The sequence below is a fragment of the Phyllostomus discolor genome, chromosome 5 (genome assembly GCF_004126475.2).
Source record: "Phyllostomus discolor isolate MPI-MPIP mPhyDis1 chromosome 5, mPhyDis1.pri.v3, whole genome shotgun sequence".
NCBI lineage: Eukaryota > Metazoa > Chordata > Mammalia > Chiroptera > Phyllostomidae > Phyllostomus > Phyllostomus discolor.
This window is the reverse complement of record NC_040907.2, coordinates 148,466,861-148,484,155: the sequence shown is the minus strand read 5'-3', so window position 1 is coordinate 148,484,155 and position 17,295 is coordinate 148,466,861. Positions and strand designations below refer to the sequence as shown.

The 17,295-nt window shown below is 40.5% G+C and overlaps 1 protein-coding gene across 2 annotated transcripts in view; it reads right to left on the bottom strand.

Annotated features, from left to right (window-relative positions):
- The window catches only part of LOC114496072 (cytochrome P450 2C19-like), a 186,684-nt gene extending 169,389 nt beyond the window's left edge, over positions 1 to 17,295 (bottom strand). Inside the window, exons 1-3 of one of the 2 annotated variants that reach the window (XM_028511316.2) lie at positions 17,078 to 17,295; positions 9,512 to 9,674; positions 9,187 to 9,336 (exon numbers count right to left, since the gene is read on the bottom strand). In XM_028511316.2, coding sequence (XP_028367117.1) covers positions 9,187 to 9,336; positions 9,512 to 9,674; positions 17,078 to 17,239 — 475 coding nt within the window. In that variant the 5' untranslated portion in view covers positions 17,240 to 17,295. The remainder of the gene's footprint in view (positions 1 to 9,186; positions 9,337 to 9,511; positions 9,675 to 17,077) is intronic. The other variant, XM_036027017.1, reaches the window with a different exon arrangement.

The following is a 17,295-nucleotide window of genomic DNA, read 5'->3' as shown; positions in this document are numbered from 1 at the left end:
CTATGGCCTTCAATGGATAGATCTTCTAGACAGAAAAAAGAAAGACAGCAGCCTTAAATGACACACTAGATCAAATGGCTTTAATTGATATCTTTAGAGCATTTCACCCCAAAGCTGCATAAAATACTTATTTTTCTTTTTTTTATTATTTATTTTATTTATTTTTAATGTATTTTATTGATTATGCTATTACAGTTGTCCCATTTCCCCCCTTCTCTCCCCTCCACCTTGTACTCCCTCTCCCACCCACATTCCCCCCCTTTAGTTCATGTCCATGTGTCATACTTATGAGTTGTTTAGCTTCTACATTTCCCATGATATTCTTGCCCTCCCCCTATCTATTTTCAACCTACATTCTATGCTACTTATTCTCTATACCTTTTCCCCCTCTCTCCTCCTCCCACCCCCCTGCTGTTAGCCCTCCATGTGCCCTCCATTTCTGTGGTTCTGTTCCTGTTCTAGTTGTTTACTTAGTTTCTTTTGGTTTTGCTTTAGGTGTGGTTGTTAATAATTGTGAGTTTGCTGTCCTTTTACTATACATGTCTTTTCTTTCTCTTCTTTTCTTAGATAAGTCCCTTTAGCATTTCATAAAATAAGGGCTTGGTGATGATGAACTCCTTTAACTTGACCTTATCTGAGAAGCACTTTAGCTGCCCTTCCATTCTAAATGAAAGCTTTGCTGGATAGAGCAATCTGGGATGTAGGTCCTTGTCTTTCATGACTTGGAATACTTCTTTCCAGCCCCTTCTTGCCTGTAAGGTCTCTTTGGAGAAATCAGCTGACAGTCTGATGGGAACTGCTTTGTAGGTTACTGTCCCCTTATCTCTTGCTGTTTCTAGGATTCTCTCCTTCGTTTTTACCTTGGCTAATGTAATTATGATGTGCCTTAGTGTGTTTCTTCTTGGGTCCAACTTCTTTGGGGCTCTCTGAGCTTCTTGGATTTCTTGGAAGACTGTTCCCTTTGCCAGATTGGGGAAGTTCTCCTTTATTATTTGTTCAAATACGTGCTCAATCTGTTGCTTTTCTCCTTCCCCTTCTGGTACCCCTATAATTCGGATGTTGGAACGTTTAAAGGTGTCCTGGATGCTCTTAAGCTTTTCCTCGATTTTTTGAATTCTTATTTCATCATGCTTTCCTGCTTGGTTGATTCTATCTTCCTTCTGGTCCACTGTATTGTTTTGAGACTCAGATTTCTTCCTTTCACTATTGGCTCTCCTCCGCATATCTTCCTGCATCTCTTTTATGGTAACCTGCATCCTTTTATCTAAATTGCACCCAAAATCAACCAATTCTGTGTGCTTTCTGATCACCAGTGTTTTGAACTGTGCATCTGACAGATTGGCTATTTCTTGGTCCCTCAAAAGGATGAGTCCTGGGGGACTGATCTGTTCTGTTGGAAAGACATAAGACAAACATGTCTTATGTCTTTCCCTGTCTCTCCTCCTTTTTTTTTTTTCCCGGTCTGGTTGCTCTTGTTATGGTGGGGGGCGGAGCCTTAGGTGTTCACCAGGGCTGGGCACTCCGGTCGCTAGATTGTGATGTTATATGGGGGGGCGGGGGGGAACAATGGTGGTAGTTCCGTTCCCCTGGGCTCAGACCCTTCTCTGGGATCCTGGGCTGCGAGCTCTGCCCTGGTCCACAATCGCTGCCCCACTGGGTCCGCCAGTCTCAGCTTGCATACTCAGGGATCACCGCTGCATTCTTGCGCCCCGGATGGCTGCTGCGCCGATATCGTGCCAAATTTTCCCTGACCTCCGCGCTCCGCCGACCCGCGCCAGCCCCGCGACCACCCGGCTCGTCGTCTCCTACCAGTCTGGATGTACGGGTCCACTTCAACTTCTTGGCTGTCCGACTTCCATTCAGATAAATCCTCTGTCAGTTCTGAGTGATATTCTGTCTGCAAATCTTTGTTTTTCTAATCTTGGTTGTGCGAGGAGGCACGGTGCATCCACCTATTCCTCCATCTTGCCGGAAGTCTCAAAATGCTTATTTTTCAAGTGCACATGGAATGTTTTCTAGGATAGACCACATGTTAGGACACAAAACAAGTCTCAGTAACTTTAAGAAGATTGAAATGATATCAAGTATTTATTCTGACCACAATGCAATGAAATTAGAAATCATTCACAAGAACACTGAAAAACACACAAAGACATGGAAACTAAATAAGATGTTATTAAACAATGAATGGGTCAACAGTAAGATCAAGGATGAAATTTAAAAAAAAATACCTTGAAACAAAAGAAAATGAGGACACAACACTCCAAAATCTGTGGAACTCTGGGAAAACAATCCAAAGAAAGAAATTCATAGCTATTACAGGCCTGTCTCAAGAAATTAATCAAGAAAGAGCTCAAATAAACCATCTAACTTTGCACTTAAAGGAACTTGAATAAAAACAATGAATGGAGTGAGAAGAAAGAAGGACATAACAAAGATCAGAGTGGAATAAATGAAATAATAAAAAAAATGATACAAAAGATCAGTGAATCCAAGAGCTGGTTCTTTGAAAAGATAAACAAGATAGACAAACATTTAACCAGACTCATCAGGAAACAAAGGGAAAGGACACAAATAAAATCAGAAAGTAAAGGGGAGAAATAATAACTGACACCACAAAAAAATACAAAGGATTTTAAGACAATATTATGAATAAATATACCAACAACTTGGACAATATGCGAAAAGGGATAGGATCGAGGGTGAGAGTTGGGGATAGTGGGGCAGGGGGATGGTGGGTTGGGGTGAAGATGTAGACAACTCTACTTAACAAGAATACAAATACATACATACATACATACATACATTCCATATAGATAAATAAGAAATAGCATTGGAAAAATCCGACACCCGATTATGATAAAAAATCTAAGCAAGGTGGAAATAGAGGAAATATACCTGAACAAAATAAAAACCATAGATGATACACCCACTGTCAGCATCATACTCAATGGGCAAAACCTGCCAGTGTCCCACTGAAGATCAGGAACAAGACAGTGATGTCCACTTTCACCTCCCTTATTCAACATAGTACTGGAAGTTCTAGCTACAGAAATCAGACACAAAGAATAAATAAAAGGGAGCCAAATTGGAAAGGAAGAAGTAAAACTGTTTTTATTTGCACATGACAAGATACTGTACATACAGAACTTCAAAGATTCTACCAAGAAACTAATAGATCTGATCAATGAATTCAGCAAAGTAGCAGGACACAAAATTATTATATGGAAATCAGTTTCATATGCCTAAAGCGAACTAATAGGAAAGGAATTCTTTAAAAAATCCTGTTCACAATTATGTCAAAAAGAATAAAATACCTAGAAATAAATCTAACCAAGGATGCAAAAGACCTGTACATGGAAAATTATAAGACACTGAAGAAAGAAATTGAAGAAAGTACAAATAAATGGGAGCACAGAGTCTTCAAGGATAGGAAGAATTAACATCATTAAAATGTCCATAATACCCAAAGTATTCTATAGATTCAACACAAATCCTATCAAGATTCCAATGATATATTTCATGGAACTAGAACACACATTTCACAAATTTATATGGAACCAACACAAAAGGCCCCAGCAACAGCAATCCTGAGATAGAAGAACAAAGTTGGAGGAATCACACTACCTAACATCAAACTCTACTACAAGGCCATAGCAATCAACACATCATGGTACCCACAAAAAAAACAAACAACAAAAAAAACTCCAGACACCTAGATCAATGGAACAGAATAGAGAGCCCAGAAATAACCCACATCTTTATAGTCGATTAATAGTCATAGAGGAAGCAAGCACATACAATGGGTTAAAGATAGTTTATTCAATAGAAGTTGTTGGGAAAATTGGACAGATGCATGCATAAAAAATGAAACTAGACCACTTTCCTACACCATACACAAGAATAAATTCAAAGTGGATCAAAAACATAAAAGTTAGACCTGATCTGAAGAGAAACCATAGAGAGACCATAGGGGAGGGAATTTCAGGGGAAAAGGGGAAGGGTTTACAGGAACAAGTATAAAGGACACATGGACAAAAACTAGGGGAGGTGGAAATGGGGGGGAGGTGGGGAAGGATGGGTGGGTGGGCTGGGATGGGAGTATAGGACAGAAAACCGTACTTGAACAATGATTAAAATAAAATTAAAAAGAAAAGAAAAGGTAGACCCAAAACCATAAAAATCCTAGAAGAAAACATAAACAGCAAAATCTCAGATATTGCTTGTATATTTCTTTTTCTCAGATACATCTTCCCAAGCAAGGGAAACACAAGAAAAAATAAATAAATAGGACTACATCAAACTAAAAGGGTTTTGCACAAAGGATGAAAACATCAACAAAATAAAAAGACAGCCTACAAAATGGGAGAACATACTTACCAATATATCTGATAAAGGGTTACTATCCAAAATCTATAAAGTACTTAGAAAACTCAGCACCAAGAAAAAGATCAAACAATTCAATTAAAAATGAGTAAAAAAAAAATGAGAAAAGAACCTGCTTCGCCAATGCAAAATAAATAAATAAATAAATAATGAGCAAAAAAACCTGAATGTCACTTCTCCTAAGAAGACATACAGATGGCCAATAGACATATGAGAAGATGTTCAACATCACTAATCATCAGATAAATGCAAGTTAAACCCACAATGAGATACCATCACACACCTGTCAGAATGGCTATCATCAATACATCAACAAACAAGAAGTACTGGAGAGGAGGTGGGGGAAGGGGTGTACTTTTGCACTGTTACTGGGAATGCAGACAGGTGCAGCCACTGTGGAAAGCAGTGTGGCGATGCCTCAAAAAATTAAAAATGGATCTGATTTTGGGTCCAGAAGGTAATATTAAAAATGGATCCAGAAGCAATTCCACTTCCAGAATATATCTGAAGGAACCCAACACCCTAGTTCAAAAGACCACAAGTACCCAGAAGTTTGTTGCAGCATTATTTACAATCACCAAGATATGGAGGCAGCCTAAACGTCCATCAATAGAAGAGTGGATAAAACACCCATTGAACATTTACACAATGAAATTACATTTAGCCATAAAGGAAAGAAAATTTTACCCTTTGCAACAGTACGGATGAACGTGGAGAACATTATACTAAGTGAAATAAGAATGTCAGAGAAAGACAAATACTGTATGATTTCACTCCTGTGTGAAATCTAATGAACAACTCAACTAAGAAGCAAAACAGAGACACATTCACAGATGAGGAATAGATGACAGCTAGTGGGATGAGAGTTAGGGATTGAAGAGTTTGAGCAAAAAGGAAAAAGGACTCATGGACTTGGACAACAGTGTGGTGATTGCTGGATGGAGATAGGTATAAGGGTAATAAATGGTGGTGGCAAAAATTACAATAAGGATTAAACTTAAAATAAAATAAAATACAAAATAACTTTGAAGCAGAAATAGAGAGCTTCCCAGAAAAGAAAAAGCTAAAGGAATTCATTACCACATAATCAGTATTATGATAAATAATAATGGATTTTCTTCAAAAAAAGAAAATTAGATGGCAATATCCCCAATGAACAATAATGCTAAGAGCCTTAACAAAATATTAGCAAACCAAATTCAGCAATACATTGAAAAGATCATACAACATGATCAAATGGGATTTACTCTGGAGATGCAAAGTTCCTACAATATCTGCAAATCAATAAACTTGATACACCACATAAACAAAATGAAGAAGAAAAACCATATAATAAGATGAATGGAAGCTGAAATTACATTAGATAAGACCCAACACCCATTTATGACAAAAACTCTCAGTAAAGTGGGAATACAGGTAATATGCTTCAGCGTAATAAAGGCCATATATGGCGAGTCCACAGCCAACATTATATTTAAAGGGCAAAACCTAAAAGTGTTTCCCTTAAGATCGGGAACAAGACAGGGTTGTCTGCTTTCATTACTCTCATTCAACATAGCACTGGAAGTCATAGCCACAGCAATCAGACAAGAAGAAATAAAGGGCATCCAAATTGAAAGAAGGTAGTAAAATTGTCATTAGCTGAGGATGATATGATACTGTATATAAAAAAATGCAGATTCTGCCAAGAGACTACTAGAACGGAAGAATGAATTCAGTAAGTAGCAGAATACAAAATTAATATACAGAAATCAGTTGCATTTTTATAGCAATAATGAACTATCCTAGGGAAACTAAGAAAACTGTCCCATCTATATTGCATCAAAAAATACCTAGGAACTGGAAAGCATTATGCTAAGTGAAATAAGGCAGGCAGTGAAAGACAAATACCACATGATCTCACCTATAAGTGGAACCTAATCAACAAAACAAACAAGGGAACAAAATATGATCAGAGACATGGAAATAAAGAACAAACAGACAGAAACCAGAGTGGGGGGGGGGCGAAGAAAATGGGGGAAAGAAGGGAAAGGGTCATCAAGGACCATGTATAAAAGACACATGGACAAAGCCAAAGGGGGGTAAGGATTGAGGGTGGGAGGTGGGTATGGCTGTGGTGGGGTGAGAATGGAGACAACTGTAGTTGAACAATATTTAAAAAGAGAGAAAAAATGATTTGTTAAGAGAGATCTCATGTGTTTTTTAACTTCATTTTTATTGTTGACACTATTACAGATGTCCACATTCCCCCTCTTTGCCCATTTCACCCAGCCACCACCTCCCCTTTCCTGTGGCCATCACCACACTATTGACTGTGTCTATGTATTATGCATATGTGTTCTTTGGCTAATCCCTTCACCTTCTTTTGTCTGGTGCCCTCTCTCTCCTCCCCACTGACACCTGTCAGTCTGTTTCATCTATCCATGCCTCTGTTTCTATTTTGTTTGAAAGTTTACTTTATTCATTACATTCCACATATGTGACATATGATATTTGTCCTTCTCTAACTAGCATATTTCATTTAGCATAATAATCTGCAGATCCATCCATGCTATCACAAAATTGAAGATTTCATTCTTTTTTCCTTCTGCATTAGTATTCCATTGTGTAAATGTACCACAGCTTTTTTATCCACTCATCTCCATATGGGCACTTGGGTTGTTTCCAGACCTTGGCTATTATAAGTAACACAGGGGTATGTATGTTCTTTAGAATTAGTGTTTTGGAATTCTTAGGATATATTTCCAGAAGTGGGATTGCTGGATCGATGGCATTTTCATTTTTAATTTTTTGAGGAAATTCCATGGTTTCCACAGTGGCTGTACCAGTCTGCATTCACACCAATGATGCAGAAGGGTTCCCTTTGCTCCACATCCATACCAGAACTTGTTGTTTCTAGATTTACTGATGATGGCCATTCTGACAGGTGTGAGTGATATCTCATTGTGGCTGTAATATGAATCTCTTTGATGATTGGTGATGTTGAGCATCTTTTCATATGTCTATTTGCCATCTGCATGTCCTCTTTGGAGAAGTGTCTATTCCTGTGCTTTGCCCATTTATTAATTGGGTTTTTTTTTGTCTTCTTGGTGTTGAATTGTGTAAAATTTTGGAAATTTACAACTTATCAGATGTATCATCAGCAAGTATGTTCTCCCATACAGTGGAGTCCTTTTCATTTTGTTGATGGTTTCTTTAGCTGTGATAAAGCTTTTTAGTTTATTATAATCTCCTTTGTTTTTTCTTTATTTCCCTTGACCTAGGATTCATATTTGCAAAAATATTGCTACAAGTGATGTCTGAAATTTTACTACTATGTTTTCTTTTAGGATTTTTATGGTTTCACACATTACATTTAAGTCTTTTATTCATTTTGAATGTGTTCTTCTGTATGTGGTTTTTACTATAAATGTTATTTAAAGCATGGGGAGGAGATGGAAGGGCATGGAATAAAAGGAAACGTGTAGTTAGCATCTTCTAGACCAGGCTCCATGGAACATTACAGGGCTGTGAGCTTTAAAGCAACTTTTATGGAGCCTGATAGGTAGAGGATAATTTGAAAAGCCTTGGGGATTTCTTTGTCTGTCTGTGATTCACAGGTGAAACATGAGTCTCGGTTTTTCTTTTCACTTAATATGGAAAAAAGTATTTAAAAACAAGGTAATTTGTAAATCACACTATAAGTCAGAATCATCTTGACAAGCAGTTTCCAAGTCATTACAACAGGACATGGAAAGCAAATAATTGCCATTACTCATTACCAAAATCCAGTAAAGTTAGGGCAAAATTTAGCAAATTGAAAACAGAGCTAATTCCACTTACAGAAGGCAGGGTAAGTAGTTATTCATAATGATTAAAATAAAATATTAATAAAATAAAATATTTTATAACTTGGTATATGTGTATTTTGAAGAATCATAATGTAGCATGTATTCAAAATACATAAGTGAGTACAGTAAATAGTGGGTAACAAAAATAATTAATGCTCATGTTGATAATAATGCTATCTCTTTTCCATAGGATGTTATTTATTTATTTATTTTTAGATGGGGGAAAAAGGGAGAGGGAAAAATATCAACGTGGGGTTGCCTCTCAAAACCCCCTAGTTGGTACCTGGCCCACAGTCTGACTGAGAATTGAACTGATAAACGTTTGGTTCGCAAGCCAGTGTTCAATCCACTGGGCCACACCAGCCAGGGAAAATAGTTCTGCCTTTACAAAGAAATAATAATTGATGATAATTTCATGAAGACATGCCTAAGCAATGAAAACCATAGATGGTATCCTTATCATCCAGAACTAAAGGCCTGGACTCTGAAAGCAACTCTCAGAGATGTCTGTGGAGCTGAGCACACAAACACAGGCAAATTTAATGAAAGCACACATCACTTGTTACATGCTCCATGATGATGTGGTGACTCATTCTCAGCTTTCTACCTGACAAGTACCACCTGGTGAAAGGTTCTAGAATTAAACCCATGTTTATGCTACAGGAAAGACAATGTTCCCTAACTTTTTCTATGCAGGTCTCAAAATTATTCTATGTGAGTTTTGATTTGAAAACAATCAAACCATGTTCAAGAGAAAATAAATTAAGTGACCCTTTCTTTCTACCCACACTGTCTGCACAATCATGGGAGCACATGCAAGGAAAATAAACACACAACCCTGTGTGCTTCACATGGGGGCTGACACCACCACCCATAGGAAAGATTTGACCACCCCTGAAATGTTTCCAAGGACGTCACTAGGGAACACAACAGTCTGTTAAGGTCAGTTATACTGTATACAATCACCCACCATTGGTTTTCCTCAGCTCCTCCACAAGGCAGTGGGCTTCCTCTTGAACATGGTCCTCAATACTCCTCTTGACCATCCCCAAATTCCGCAGGGTCATGAGGGAGAAGCGACGCATCTCTTTCCATCTATTTCCGTTGCTGAAAGTAACTCCTAGCAGGAGGGGAAGCAGAAACTGACATGGAGGTGCTAGGCAAGGAGTTGTAATCTGACACCTGGCAGCCACATGCAAGAGCCAAGATCTGCTGAAGAGATCTTCAACTTCCTGTTGTCCATCCTCTCCACCCTCACTACAGTACTGCACATATATGGGCACATAGGCACCTACCTTGTCCTTTGTTAGCTTTTTCAACCAGTGGGACAATTCCTCTGCCAGAAAACTCCTCAGCCCGATCAATCAGGGCTTCCTTCACTGCCTCATATCCATGCAGCACCACAGTGGGCCTCCTCCCAAAGTATACAGTGAACACCGGGCCGTAGACTTTGGAGAGCTGCCAAATGGAAAGGAGGTGCAAATATTATCAAAAGAAGTCCTCTTTGACAATATATTATGCCTAATTCAAAATGATATTAGCATCCTGTGTTTATGTGTTTATTCTGTGACATAGCCCAATGTCTTTTTGAAATTAATACATAAATATAAGGGTGATTGTGAATAGCTGCCACTTATATGCCCACAAATGGGCTGGGTAATTTGTACACATATTAATTACAATTAACCCTCAAAACAGCATCATCAGGAGATTCCTTTGCTGCTATTACAGAAAAGGAAACTGATGTCAGAGAATTTCTTTTTTTTAATGATTTTATTTATTTTTAGTGAGGGGGTAGGGAAGGAGGGAGAGGGAAGGAAACATCAATGTGTGATTGCCTGTTGAATGCCCTCAACTTGGGACCAAGCTTGCAACACAGGCCTGTGCCCTGACTGGAAATCAACTGACCACCCTTTGGTTCACAGGCCTGCACTGAATCCACTGAGCTACACCAGCCAGGGCTGATGTAAGAGAATTTCAATACATTGTCAGTATCCCCTAGCTACTATGTAGAAGATAAAAATTTGAACCTCTTCCTATTCAACCTCTGATACTTGAACAATATATCAATCCCCAATAATCATCATAGGACCAATACTCAGCTGACTACATCAGGATCACTGGTGGAGCCCTTGTCATCAGAATTCTGATTCAGTAACCCTCTGATAAATGTGAGAAATGTATGCTTTAAAAAATATATCCCACATTGACGAGTGCTCACCTGCCTGCAGTGAGCACGGAACGCTATGGATGGCTCGTCGAAACACAAGAAAAACATACACAGAGACAACCAGGTCCTGCGGGGCAATAGGGACAGAATGGCCACCCTCTCTAGTGGGGAGAGCACCCCATCTCCATTCCCAAGCAGATTTTTATTAAGAAAACAGACTTAGTTTGTGGATTCACAGTCTGGCAGGAAAGATCAAAAGATGTCGGTGATTTACAAAGGTGCAGACAGAACCCTTCTGTGATTCTGGGCAAAGTTTAGGGTCTTTAACATATGAAAAGACTATACGTTCCAAAGGTCTCCTGCCTGTGCCTTTAAATTCCAAGTTAATAACATCCTCCAGCAAACAGATCTCACAGGGTCTTGCATATTCTGTATTCCAGGCCTGATTACCCCAGGGTCCGCCATTTTGGTCTGGACTACACCACCCCTGCAGGCCTGAGAAGGGTAGGAAACAGAGGCAGCCAGGAGACTTGGATTTCTCACATCTAAGAACAAAGACTCAGGCTTTGACAAAGCCAAGGGGGCAGGGGTTGATGTCAATCACCCCTTCATTTCCACAGCCCTGTGAATTTCTTCCCTTAGGCATTCCTACGTGATTTCATCTGTCTTAAATTCATTCTCTTTCTTAGAGAATTGTTACCCATCATTGACTGCCAACCATGCAAAAAGGAAGCCAGGCATTAGAACAGGCAGCGTTCATGCCAGGGAAATAAGTTTTGTCTCCTTAGTGACTCCTGGTCTGGAGGTCTTTCACTCAGCCTAAGTCATGGAGGGTTACAGCTTCCTGAGACCAGGCAGGGTGGTCCCCAACACCACATGATTCTGATGCCCAGCCTAGTTCATGATCAACTGGCATTACTAACACAGAGGGAGGTGAGCACCACAGAGTCAGAAGCAGGGACAGCAGCATTTCAGGGATGGACAGTTTTGTGCTGGCTGTGGCAAAAGGGTACTATTCCCAAGAAATCAGCCCTGAGAACTTTTTCTCTCATTCGCTTATACTGTTTCTAGTCCCAGAGCTTTCCCCTTCACATCAGGCTTAATTTGCTTCCTCAAAGAAGTGGAGTTTTATGGCTATTCTGAACAAAACACATCATTTACATAGATCACTTATTTTTAAATTAAATTTATTTGGGTAACTTGGTTAATAAAATTATACAGGATTCGATGTACAACTCTGTGATACATTATCTCTATACTGTATTGTGTGCCCAGCACTCCAAATCACATATTCTTCATATGACTTCTTGAATGACATCTCTAATCAAAAACACTTTCCTTAGGAGGAAACAAAACTGTCACTGTTTGCAGATGACATGATAGCATACATGGAAAATCCTATAGACTCCACCAAAAAACTGCTTGACCTAATAAACGAATTTGGCAAAACAGCAGGATACAAAGTCAATATCCAGAAATCAAAGGCATTTCTGTACACCAACAATGAAACAGCAGAAACAGATATCAAGGGAAAAATCCCATTTGAAATAGCAAAAAGAAAAATAAAATATCTAGGAATAAACCTAACCAAAGAGGTAAAAGACCTGTATTCAGAAAACTACACAACACTGAAGAAAGAAATTAAGGAAGACACAAACAAATGGAAACATATACCGTGTTCATGGATTGGAAGAATTAATATCATCAAAATGTCTGTACTACCCAAAGCAATTTACACATTAAATGCAATACCTATTCAAGTACCAATGGCTTATTTCACAGACATAGAACAAACACTTCAGAAATTTATATGGAATTATAAACGACCCCAAATAGCTGCTGCAATTTTGAGAAAGAAGAGTAAAGTAGGAGGGATCACAATACCCGACACTAAACTATACTACAAGGCCACTGTAATCAAAACAGCCTGGTACTGGCATAAAAACAGGCACATGGACCAATGGAACAGAACAGAGAGCCCAGAAATAAACCCAAGTCTCTACAGTCAATTAATATTTGACAAAGGAGGCAGCAACATAAAATAGAATAAAAATAGCCTCTTCAACAAATGGTGTTGGGAGAACTGGACAGCCACATTCAAAAAAATGAAAATCAAGCACCAACTTACACCATATACAAAAATAAATTCAAGGTGGATAAAAGACTTAAATATAAAACACGACACCATTAAAGTCCTAGAGGAGAACGTAGGTAGGAAAATCTCAGATATTTCACGCAGAAACTTTTTTACTGATGTGTCCCCTAGAGCAAGGGACATAAAGGAAAGAATAAACAAATGGGACCTCATCAAAATTAAAAGCTTCTGCACAGCTAAAGAAAACAGTATCAAAATTAAAAGAGAACCAACTGTATGGGAAAACATATTTGCCAATGATACCTCAGACAAGGGTTTAATCTCCAAAATATATAAAGAACTTACAAGACTGCACTCTAAGAAGACAAGGAATCCAATTAAAAAGTGGGCAAAGGACTTGAACAGACACTTCTCCAAGGAGGACATACAGAAAATCCAAAGACACATGAAATGATGTTCAATATCACTAGCTATCAGAGATGCAAACTAAAACCACAATAAGATACCACTTCATACCAGACAGAATGGCCATCATAAACAAAGCCACAAACAACAAGTGTTGGAGAGGTTGTGGAGAAAAGGGGACCCTAGTGCACTGCTGGTGGGACTGCAGACTGGTACAACCACTATGGAAAGCAGTATAGAACTTCCTCAGAAAACTAAAAATGGATCTGCCTTTTGACCCTGCAATTCCACTGCTGGGACTCTATCCTAAGAATACTAAAACACCAATCCAAAAGAACCTACACACCCCAATGTTCATAGCAGCACAATTTACAGTAGCCAAGTGTTGGAAGCAACCAAGATATCCATCAGTAAATGAATGGATCAAAAAACTATGGTACATTTACACAATGGAATTCTATGCAGCAGAAAGAAAGAAGGAGCTCCTACCCTTTGCAACAGCGTGGTTGGAGCTGGAAAACATTATGCTTAGCGAAACAAGACAGGCAGTGAAAGACAAATACCACCTTTAACAGGAACCTAAACAACAAAACAAAGAAACAAGCAAAATATAACCTAAGACACTGAAATATAGGCCAGTCTGACAGTGCCCGCAGAAGAGAGTAGAGGGAATTTAAGGGGACAGTGGGAAGGGTTCACAGGAACAAATTTAAAGGACACATGGTCATACACTAAGGGGAGGGTGGTAATGGGAGGGGAGTGGGGAGGGGTGGGAGTGGGGACTGGATTGGGAGTAAAAAGGAGAAAACGGTATTTGAACAATGATTAAAATTTTTAAAAAAGATGGTATAAAAAAACACTTTCCTTAACATTAACCTCCAGCTAAAAATCATCAAATGATGGGGAAACAGGAAAGGGTGACAGATCTCCTGTCTTTTGCTACTTTATTATTTTGGTCCTAGCATAGAGAGACCTAATGCACCTGTAGGGAAAATGGAGTAAGTCAGGATCCCTCACCCAGGTGTCCAGGCAACTAAGATAAACAGTATTCCCATAAACTTCAGAATGGGCCCACATGTGCAGAATCATACTTTGTTATCTAATATCTTGGCACCCTACTGGCCTTGTGTGCATCTAGTATATAAGGGAGTTGGGGCATCATGTGGCACAACATGCAGCTTGCGGCACGTGTGGATTGCCCCACCCTTGAATATAGGCATGTCAGGCATTCTCATGACTCTGAAAATTTTTTTCTGTCTGCCTGAATCCTGTATGCCCAGCCTTGACAGGCTGCAAGACAATTGGTGCCCTGGGAAGGATTTACCGCAGTATGGTATGAACATGGAGGAGCCTTTGGGACCCCAAGAGAGGGGCCTGGAATGGTGGCCGGTGCCCAGTATATGGTATCCAGTGGCAAGTCTCCTCACAGCATGGGCTCCCCCCTAGAAGTAGCCTGATGTTAGTGGCACAGCCGATATGGTAGAGAAGGTCCTGCAGGTGGTAGGTAGGGGAGACCCTAGAAAAGCCCAGCCTCTGGCCAGCCATGGAGGCTGTGGGCTGGGTGTTTCTTTCAGCTTTGTGAGCTGAGATGGAGACTGCCCTTCATGATGCAGCAATGTTACATGAACTTCAAGGAAGAGAGGAAGCCTTGTAGGCTAGGATATGTGCCATGAAGGAAGACCTCTGAGTGGCAGAGTCATGGAGATACCCCTCTTCTCTGCAAAGGAGTACTCTGTCCACTAGCTCCCCACAGGCTGACTTGCAGGAAGTGTTAGGTCTCATTACCTATGTAGATGAAAAATCTACTGCTCCTGCTTCTATAGAAGAGGAAGCTAGCCCCTTCCATGAAGGACGGCCACCTATTTCCTCAGATGAGTGGTATACTGATGGGGCCAGCAGGGGCCAGCCTGCTATGTGGACTACTGTGGCAATTCAACCAGAAACAGACACATTCTGGTTTGACACTGGACTGGGTCAGAGTAGCCAGTGGGCAGACTGCAAGCTGTGTGACTCATGGCTGCCAATGAAGCACTGCCCCTGACTATTTGCACAGATAGTTGTGTGGTATACCAGTGGCTAACATGGATCTCTACATGGCATGCAAGTAAATGGATGGTTATGCATATGCCATTATGGTGAGAGGCCTTCTAGGAAGATCTATGCGAATAGGGCCATGAGAACAAATCACTGTATATCATATGACTGGGCATGCACCTCTTGCTTCCCCTTGGAATGATGAGGCTGACACTCTAGCCAAGGTGCAATGGCTGGAAACTGTGCCTACCGACCTATCAGAAACAAAAGTAGCCCAGTGGCTATACCATCACTTCTTACATGCTGGGCAGAAGATCATCTGGTCTGCTATAAAAGGCTGGTGGTGCCCTGGCTGGCATAGCTCAGTGGATTGAGCTTGGGCTGCGAACCAGGCATGGCAGGTTCGATTCCCAGTCAGGGCACATGCCTAAGTTACAGGCCATGGCCCCCAGCAACTGCACATTGATATCTCTCTCTCTCTCTCTCTTTCTCTCTCTCCCTCTCTCTCTCTCTCTCTCTCTCTCTCTCTCCCCCTCCCCCTGCTCCATTCCCTCTCTAAAAAATAAACAATAAATAAAATCTTTAAAAAAAAACAAAAAACACAATTAAAAAAAAAAGGCTGGTGGTTACCTGCCACCTTAGTAGAGGTACAGGAAGCTTATGATACCTCTGTTGTCTGTTCACAACAGCATCCCTGGAGGCCTGTGGGCACATGGTTCAGGGTCGAGTACTGCTGACCAGTGGCAGGTTGTTGTAATTTGACCCCTACCTAGTTCAGAGGGCTATAAATATGCCATTCATGTGTGGACACGGCTATTGGACTCTTAGCAGCATACCCTGCGTGCCACCTGGATCAGAGAGTGGCAATCACTGTGCTGGAGAGTTTCCGTGCTGCTTATGGGAGATCCTTGATCATCGAAAGTGATCAGGGGACACATATTACAGGGGCCTTGGTGCATCAATGGGCCCAAGACCTTCAGATTGACTGGAAGTTCCACATGGATTATCACCCCAAGCCACTGGAATGATTGAATGGTACATTGGTCTCTTAAAGCAGGGCCTGCATACCACAGCTACCACCCTACACTGGGGAGATGGACAAAACACTGTGGACTGTCCTCCAAACTCTTAATGAGAGGAGTCAGAGGGGCGGCCCATCTCTGGTGGAAATGTTACTCCACTGGACTGCTGCCCCAATTCAGCTGCAGGTACAGACTAAGTATGTTTTCCTGAAACCAGGCATGGAAAACAAGGAAATATTCTCTTGCCTGTCTCTGAGGGGTTGGAACGAGGGCAGACACTTGGACAAGGTTATATAAAAAAAAACAACACATGCAATGGGTGGCCCTTGTTGTCCCTGGGGCACAAGGGGTATAAAAATCTTGCAAATAGTGCTCTGGGTGATTAGGACATGGCCCCCAATCTTAAAGGTGACATACCCAGGGCCAGCAGATCATGAAATGCCTCTAACTGGCAGCTCTGTGATATCTTTATGGTCCATTATGAGTTCTCCTTTGTTGGTGCAAGTAGATACTGAACCCCCAATGGAGGCATGAAAAGTATAGTATTCACACCCAGGAAGGTCCCCTCTGCTGGCCACTGCTTTATTGACTGACCAGAGACTTGCTTGTATATTGCCTGAAGTTCATGATTTGCCATTGTTAGGTCCAATAACTGCTTTGTCTTTTTGTCCCTACAGTGCAAACTAACACCTTAGTGGGCTGGGTGCACACCCATGTCTCACTGGCTAACCAATCAATGTGCTGGGTCTGCACTGAAATTGTCCTGAGCACATCTGCTGGCCTCCCATTGTGCATCTCTCCAGGTTCTGTCTCAAATTAGACTTGGTTACAGCACAGTGGAACAGTGCATATTCCTTATGGAACTCGACCTGGATTGACTTCTATGCTGGGGGGAAGCAGTGTTATGACCAGCCCAGGCCTCACTCATTAAATGCATTATTTTCTTTCATTAGTCTTATTGATGAGAAACTAAAAATAGTACTCCATGGAGAGAATTTACTTTACAATGACATATATAATAGTTTTAACATATTATGGTTTATTTACATGTATTTTAAGAAATACATTATATTCAAAAATAGATATTAATTTTTGTACCCTTTGCAAGCTGCTGAAGGAAATAAAACATACTCACATTACTTAAGGATTTGCTGATGTTCTTCACATCCAACTGTAGCATATTTCCAATAATTGGCAGAGGTGTGGGGCCTGGTGGAAGTTTTGCTTTTCCTTTCCACAGTGAAAGGAGAAGCAAACAGCAGAGGCAGAGCACCAGGACCACAGCTGGGTCTATCATAGCTGTCTCTTCTTACTGAGTCAACTGGGAGCTTAAAATCCAAACATTTATAAGAG